The sequence below is a fragment of the Mytilus californianus genome, unplaced genomic scaffold, assembly GCF_021869535.1.
Source record: "Mytilus californianus isolate M0D057914Y unplaced genomic scaffold, xbMytCali1.0.p SCAF_42, whole genome shotgun sequence".
NCBI lineage: Eukaryota > Metazoa > Mollusca > Bivalvia > Mytilida > Mytilidae > Mytilus > Mytilus californianus.
The window spans coordinates 318757-327690 of NW_026262693.1; the positions used below are offsets into that span (position 1 = coordinate 318757).

General features: G+C 33.1%; 1 protein-coding gene across 1 annotated transcript; it reads right to left on the reverse strand.

Annotated features, from left to right (window-relative positions):
• Positions 1–323: 323 nt before the first annotated feature.
• LOC127699846 (clc-like protein 2) lies at positions 324–7394 on the reverse strand. Its single transcript, XM_052203229.1, has 3 exons — positions 6718–7394; positions 3976–4125; positions 324–1868 (listed from the first exon to the last, which is right to left on the reverse strand). Exons 1-3 carry the CDS (start codon positions 6941–6943, stop codon positions 1669–1671), a joined length of 576 nt encoding a protein of 191 aa, XP_052059189.1. The 5' UTR covers positions 6944–7394; the 3' UTR covers positions 324–1668.
• Positions 7395–8934: the final 1540 nt, after the last annotated feature.

An 8934-nucleotide genomic window follows, 5' to 3' on the forward strand; every position in this document is an offset into this window, starting at 1 on the left:
AACTAATTTATGATAGTCGGTTTCCAGATTTTGTAACGGTATTCCCGTATTGTCAGTTTAAATAAACCGTTAAAAGTATTATAAGATTGAGAATTAAATGCGATTTCTTTCTCTTAGATTTTCAGCTGTTTTATAGAAAAATCTTTATCGCATAGCAAGCTATAATAGGCCGGACATAACAAAATGTAAAACAATTCAAGCGAAAAAACCAACGGCCTGATTTGGGATAGGCATATACAGAATGTGGATGAACATGTGTGTGTGTGCCCAACCCTCCCCCGAGACAGTGGTGTAAAAACACAAAATAAGAACAAACTATAAAAACAGTTGAAAAGGGCTGACTCATCTGATCGTTACAAAGCACAAACAAAACAATTAATAAAAACACTAAAGACACAAAGTACCTACGTGAAAGTACTAGCAGTTACTGCAAGCTAGTTCCATGCTAGTAGCAAATAACAACTAATACAAAAATCATGTATCCAAGACAAAATATCAATCAGTACACATGTGTGCCTTTAAAATAGAACATTTCTTTGTCACTGCGATGCCTGTTCGGTCACATATAAAGAAGTCTTTTCTTCATAAAATTATAATGACTGAACTTTACCCATATTGTCGCTTATTCTCGACTTAAAAAGTAAATGGATGAAAAAAATAATAGAAGAACACACATCTATTGATTCGACATTGTTTCATTTTGTTAATTGTCTGAAAACATGGACAGTTTCCAGTTCTTCAATATTAATATTCCACTCTGACAGGTGAACGAAGTTGCATGAGGCCTTGTATTTGCATGGAGTTTTGAATGTTTCACTATTTATAAAGCCAAGCTGTAATTTTACGATGAAAAACAGCTAAAAAGCCCTGTTGTTTTGCTTCGGTGTTTGCCATGTTCCTTCTTTTCCGTTAAGATACAGTTCATTGTGCTCTTTAAGTTTCAACTAGTATCTTATATTATATAAATAGAACCTATGTAGTATACCATATTCTTAATTTTTTGCCTTTCTGTCATCCGAATTCTAATATATAGATAAAATTAAGGCCTAAATAAAAAGATGACATTAATTAGAGAATAACTAATAAAAAAACTGGAATGTGGAAAATATTCAACCATGACCGAACAACACATTAATGCACACGCGTATATATGAGTGAATGTTGCTCGGCTATTCTTTTGATTGCTATAACTTTTCGTGTTAATAGAGAAGAAATTGCAAAGAGTTATATCTTTTTTCTAAACGTTCTCGTTTCACTTTGATGCAAATTTTGTGACAACGACTTGACAATACCTTCAGTGTTTGTATGACGACATGGGCTTTAAGATATATGATTTTATTTCACATGTGAAATGTCGGTTTCATTTGACTGGGAAATAACGGTGTTTCATTGCAAACAATGAACTAATCTATACAATATTTTCGTTCAGACTTAACATCAACATTAATTTTATGGAGGCTCTGTCTGTGACAGTTTAAATGAATTTTTTTTAACATCCAGTATTTTAGCTCATCATTTAACATGTGAGCCGTTTTATTTCTCCTTACTCTTAGGTATTTAGAATGATCCATGTTCATTTCAATATTTATCCTTCCAATACGCGGTAATATTCGAATGTAACAAAAATAGTCCATGCTGTCCGGATCCGTTTCGAGTGATTCAAATCATTTAGCTATTTATCCGTGGTTTTCTGGAAAATCCCATCATTACACCACTAATAACAAACAATATTGCAGCTACCAAACTCAGCGCAAATGACCAAGAAAGTGAATGTATATATTTAGCACTAACGACTTGGTATGGGACTGGAGCTTTCCCTTGGCTAACAGAGACTCCATACAGGACTGCACCGATAATGATTAAAGAACCTGCAAAATAAATAGGAAAATATGAATATTCAATGGCTATATAGATAAGTTATATAGATACAATGGATAAGCGTGGATTCTTGAAAAAGAAACCATGAGCCCGGAGGGCGAATGGTTTGTTTTTCATGAATCTACGCTTATCCATTGTATCTATAACTTAAACTATTGTGTTAATTTCTTTTCAAAATTAAAGCCTTTTCTTAATTAGAAGGTATTGTAAGTGAGTTTAAATAACCATGTTATCGTGTCCAAAACGATGCATTGATAAATCTCAGATCACAATTAACTGGTGAACAAAATACAAATATAACACTTCTACCTTTAAAGATTTTTATATTACCAGGCATATGAATATTATCTGTTTATACAAAATAAGACATATTCGAAATTATTTCTAATAAAATTGAAAATGGAAATGGGAAACGTGTCAAAGAGACAACAACCCGACCAAAAAGCATATATAAAGTATATATAATAAGTATGTTATCGAAATTTTTCTAGCACTCTAGGCACATCACGATTTTCTCGCATAGGAATTTGCGAACAAACCTGTGTAAAATTATGTAGTAAAACAGATGAAATCATACTATATTTATAAAACAAAATTTGACAAATAGAATGTAATCATTTTTGTTTCAAACATGTGAAATAGCCAATATTAATAAAAAAAAAAACAACCGGTAAAACTCGCTATTATTACAAAAATATCCACTTTAACATGCAAAATTAGAAAAAAAAACAGGATAACTTACGAATTGGAACATCAGAGAGAATACAGGGATTCGAACCTAAACCGACAAATCCATATCTTTAACTCATTGATTTTAACCATGCTAACCTCGCGGCTACCAACTCATATTATACGACTGCCTATTGTGTCTATATAAAGGTACAAGCCCTGTGTGTCCGATGAACCGATGTATATCAGATGTTCATTTAAATATATAAAATAGACATCTATACTGTAACCCATTGGTAGCCGAGAGGTTTCGTCGATGTGTTGATGTCAGTCACACATAACAGATTTCGAGGAAGGGTTCGATTCCCAGTGAAGGCATATAAAAATTACAAAAATTAAAGGTAAGTTTTTAAATTAATTCCATAAGTGAACAGAAATCAGTAAATTAGCCAATTCAAACTTAATGAAATTAGGCACACAAAGGAAACAATTGAATATAATTTGGTGAATCAATTTCAGCGTCAGATTTAGGAAGCGTTGATTCTAGAAAAAGAATCCACGGTAAATGAATAGGCTGACGTCACCACAATGGTTTAAGTTGATAGATCTGATCATTGACAAACTGACGGAAATGTGTTGTGTTCATGTAATATTTTACAATAATTACTGGAATGATTCATATCATTTTGTTATTTGTTACATATGTATATTTCTTATCTTTGTATACTTATAATCTCGTTAAAACCATCATTGTCAATTAATCAAAGTTTTGTATACATGTAGCGTTGCATTAAAATGAGCAGACTAAGTATGAACAATCTAATTAAAATTAAATCTCCGCACTTGCTCCTCGTTGTTTATATGTCGCGCGTGGGACATATAAACAACGAGGAGCAAGCGCGGAGATTTAATTTTAATTAGATTGAAGTATGAATAAATGTATGTATGAATGATTAAGGTTGAGCGACAAATACTGCGTAGTTACATATTCTAGGCGTTAAAATGTTTTTAAAAAAGCTGAAACGGATTTTAAATGTGCTAGACTTGTCATCATTTCTGGACTAAATTAAATCATTTTTATTCCAAATTTATAGACATATCTGAAAACTGGCTGCGAGCGGAGTGGCTGCTAGCTTGAGTCTAGTTATTGTTGTAAATTAATTAGAAACCATGAACACTTACGTTATTTGAATAAACTTAATTTGCATCTTGACAAAAGCATTCAATAATTGACATCTTGACAAAAGCATTCTATAATTGACATCTTGACAAAAGCATTCTATAATTGACATCTTAAAAAAAGCATTCTATAATTGCTTAAATCATCTGAATTTTAGTGGATAGTTGTCTCATTGGCAATCATACCACAGCTCCTTATTTTTATATCATAAACGTTTGAGAACTAATGCAGATACAACAAATACACACCTGCAAGTAAAGCACTTATTAGTGCTGAACTTCTGATAATTTTGTTCCATTTCTCTGAATAAAGAAATGTAAATAATCCCATGAATACCAGAGCAACACTCCCGAAGATCATACCTATCACGTTCAATGCCCTCACTGCAACCATCCATCCTAAAAATATAACGTTACTTATTGTCACTAATTACATATCTTTATATCGATCTGATGAGTTAAGTCATTTTCAACCGATTTTTATAGTTTGTTCTTATGGTGTGCTGTTACATCACTGTCCAAGGTTAGGGAAGGGGCTGAGAGCTCATAAACATGTTTAACCCCGCCACATTCTTTATGTGCCTGTCCCAAGTCAGGAGCCTGTAGTTCAGTGGTTGTCGTTGGTTCATGTCTATCATATTTGTTTTTCGTAAATTGTTTTGTTATAAATTAGGCCGTTAGTTTTCTCAATTGAATTGTCTCATATTTTTCATGTCGGAGCCTTTTATGGCCGACTATACGGTATGGGTTTTTCGCATTGTTCAAGACCATACAGTTGCCTATAATTGCTTACATCTACTTCATTTGAACTTGGGTGGATAGTTGTCTCATTGGCAATAATACCAGAGAGAGAGAGAGAGAGAGACTTAAAGATATAATCATCTGAATAATCTGGAGCGAGTGCAGAGGTCGATAGTTTTAACTATAATTGACAAAAAAGACATAGGTGAATTTTCTTCTTGCAAAAGATCACAAACAGGTTCCTCCGAAGAGTTGCAGTAGTTCGAGTGTTTTCACGGGATGAAACTGGCTCTCTTCCGACAACTAAAATGGTTTTAACGCACCAATACAAAAGGACAAATACATTTATAAAGGTTAATATGGAACACGTATATATGTTTACATAAATACTTTATATATCCTAAAATCAAAATATGTTCATGTTTAATTTGATTGGATAAACAATTAACTATTGTCTGTTTAAATTAATATATATCATGCTAATTTCATACTAGAATTTAAGCGCTAAATTAATGCATATGTAGTCTAGAGTTTTCATTACTCACCATTTACTTCAGAAGAAGGTTAATGTTCATAATTATGTAAAAGTACATGTATTACTGTATTATTGTATTTTGTTCTTTGGCTAAAAATACTTTTTTCCATTATAGATTGTGTTTTTTATGTGAAGGCAATTGTGACAGCAAATTGAGCATTAGAGTTTCATTTGTAAAGAAATAAAAGCGTATGTGCTGTCGTGGCGAGCCGATAACCAAATAAAGGTGTTGAGCTTTCTTTATGAATTATTTATTTTCGTTGGAAGTATAGATTATGAATATAAGACGGATTGCAGTCCCCAATCAGCATATTTTCTACATATTCAATTGCCACATGCCAAGACGTTAACTTCAGTTGTCGTTCTAACATTATATCGTCATGAACATGCATGAAACATTTGCTACTGGATGTTAAGCAACCAACACTCATTTAATATTATGAAGGATACATACATTTGGGAACAAAAGGCAGATAATTCTGACTGCCATTAGAAATCAAAGACCAAATGAATTCAGAATTAGTCTCTAACTGACCCTAGGGGCATGGACTCCGCCTTTTGAACTTATAGAAGAGGTTTAATACACAGTAAATAGACTAAGTTGATAATAACAAGTTACTTTCATTAGCCCAGGTTTTGTGGTGTAATTTTTAAGACATTTTGCTGTTTGTTATTGATAAAATATCTTTTCCTGACAGGCATTTTAGAAAATGTTCAAAATTTTGAGACATTTTACATAATGTCTAAATAAAAAAGGTTGTCAATGTAATAACAACTTGTTTTATTTAGTTGGATATCCTTGTTACAATGCACATAATAAGTTGCATACATTATTCATCCACGAGTTAGTTGTAAATGTATATATATATATATATATACAAAAGGTATACAAAGAAGACTCTTATTAAACGCATCTAATTACATTGTATATCATATTCGACCATCTTTTTGTATAGAAATTCAATTTTGACTAGACCGTGTGTGTAATTTAGTATCCCCTTTAGCTATAGGTTTACAAGTTCAAATATGTGGAATGCTACCAGACGACAATTGTTATGCTTAAGTGGTCAAACAGATGTCACAATGAATTAATAAGAAAGTATTTTGTTTTTATTTCTGTTGTGGACATATTTTCTCTTAAGACATTGATTAGATGATCTACTAAAATTTACAGAAATGAAAAATTGGAATAAGATAAACGTTACACACTAAATAGTTACATAAATAGAATGGAGGTAGTGTAGATGATTGACATCATGAGATCATATACCTCTGCCATATGTTCAGCATGACATGTTCTATTTCAGTCATAACAATTTATTTATACTTCTAAAAAACAAACTTCGTTTAGAACTAAAATGAACCATTTTGAAAGTTCATTTAGACATTTGATAACATCAAAACCATGGTGAAAACTTTTAAAAGGAAAAACTAATTCGTTTAAGGTCATCTTTGCCTGAGGGATTTAACTTCGGTTTAATAAAATAACATATTTTATAAATGCAGAAATTTCACAATTGAAAATGTAACATTTAAAACATATCAGTACCACAGCACTTGCAACTAGGAACACGGAATGAACATTGCTGGTCTAACACACTAACACACTAATATCATTATTTTTTATTAGACATTTTTTTGTTTTATTCTTCTATGGGGCAACTCTGGAGAATCCCAAAATGTCATGTTATATACATTTTGAATATGCACTTTACCTGCAATTGCATCTGCATAACTAGAGCAGGAAACAGTCGTCACCACAGTAGCTTGTGTTCGTCTACAATTTAACCAAAGTCCGGAATGTCCAATATTTCCTAACGATTGCGTACTAGATAATGTCCAATATGGTGTTGCTAAGGCAACTATTTCTACAATCCCACTAATTATAATGACGACAATCGCAGCAAACGAAAACCTTGAGAATTTATCAAAAAACTTCATTGTTCAACAAATATCACTGACACCTTTAAAAGTCACAAATTTGATCTTTTTGTTGTCATAAATATCCAGCAATATTTCTATCGTTGCCGGAAGCATGTGGTCTAAATTGAACGAATAATTGTCACTCCCAACTAAATGGTTATCGATAATTTGTTCTTTCGCATCTTTTTGATTTATTTAGCTGGGAGACAATATGTTTATCAAAAAATTGACATCAAGGTCTTTCATATATTCACTACACCATACAGGTAAACACATTGAAATGTTGTTGTAAAGTTTACATGCATGTTTCACTACACATTTGTACTTGAACGGAGAGTGACGAAAGTGTTATTTGCATTGCACAACGTATATTTTAATCCCTTTTCTATTGTACGTGTGTCTATTATAGTCTCCGTAATCCCTATTTCACGACCCGCTACATTTTAAAAGTTGTGTATATGTTTTATATCCAGTATTTATTTAATTCAAATTTGAGAGATATGACTATGACTGATGCATAAATAATCATTCGACATTTTTTAGAAGGTTGTGTAATTACCATGGAGACAGACATTTGTTATTATTGTTCTTGTATGTGACATTTAAATGTTAAGTGGTTCTTAAACCAAGAAATGCACTTGATTAAGGCACGAACAACCTCCCACGGGTGTATCTGGTTGTTTGGTCTTCTTTTGCTCATATTAAGAATAAGTGCTCGATTTATTTTTTGAGGGATACTAATTAAAGGACAACATTTTGTCGGGAAACTTGTAAAAACATAGAACTGAGGCTCTAAGACTGATATCTCTTCCTTTATTCTGTGATAAGTTCAAAGCGATTTGGAAAAAGCTTCTGTTCAAGTTTTTAAAAAAAAATATGTCATTTTAGCAGCACAAGGTATGTATCCACATGTATTCAGAATACACATACTAAATAAAAAATGCATTCTTTATATGCCTGGAGTCTGTATTTCATTGGTTTGTGTCAACGAGGACATACTATTTTGCATCAATGGTATGAAAACTCAGATGAGTCAAGGTAATGTTTTGGTCCTAGTTAAATTTTCGTTTGATTGATGCATTTTAACCTCTGATGAGTCCAACTCGGTTGATTTTGTTTTTCTTGTTTGAATTCTTAAACTTTTTTTTATTCCTCGGTCTTTTTATAGCTTTCTATATGGTATGAGGCTTGCTCATTGGTGAAGGTCGTTTTATATCTTGTAATATGGTATGGGCTTGTTCATTGGTGAAGGCCGTTTTATGTCTTGTAATATGGTATGGGCTTGCTAATTGGTGAAGACCGTTTTATGTCTTGTAATATGGAATGGGCTTGCTCATTGGTGAAGGCCGTTTTATGTCTTGTAGTTGTTACCGTCCGTGTCCTGATGTCCTTGGTTAAAAGTTTCCATATGTCACTGTACGGCCTCCAACAATGAGCAACACCCATACCACATACTAAGCTATAAAAGGCCCCTAAAATGTTAAACAATTTATACGAGAAAACTAACGGCCTGATTTTTATACAAAACAATAAACGAATATCAAATATGATGTACAGCAACAAACGACAACCACTGAATCACAGGCTCTTGACTTGGGACAGGCACAGACAGACAGCAACAAACGACAACCACTGAATTACAGGCTCCTGACTTGGGACAGGCACATACAGACAACAACAAACGACAACCACTGAATTACAGGCTACTGACTTGGGACAGGCACAAACAGACAACAACAAACGACAACCACTGAATTACAGGCTACTGACTTGGGACAGGCACAAACAGACAACAACAAACGACAACCACTGAATAACAGGCTACTGACTTGGGACAGGCACAAACAGACAACAACAAAAGACAACCACTGAATTACAGGCTACTGACTTGGGACAGGCACAAACAGACAACAACAAACAACAACCACTGAATTATAGGCTCCTGACTTGGGACAGGCACAAACAGACAACAACAAACGACAACCACTGAATTACAGGCTACTGACTTG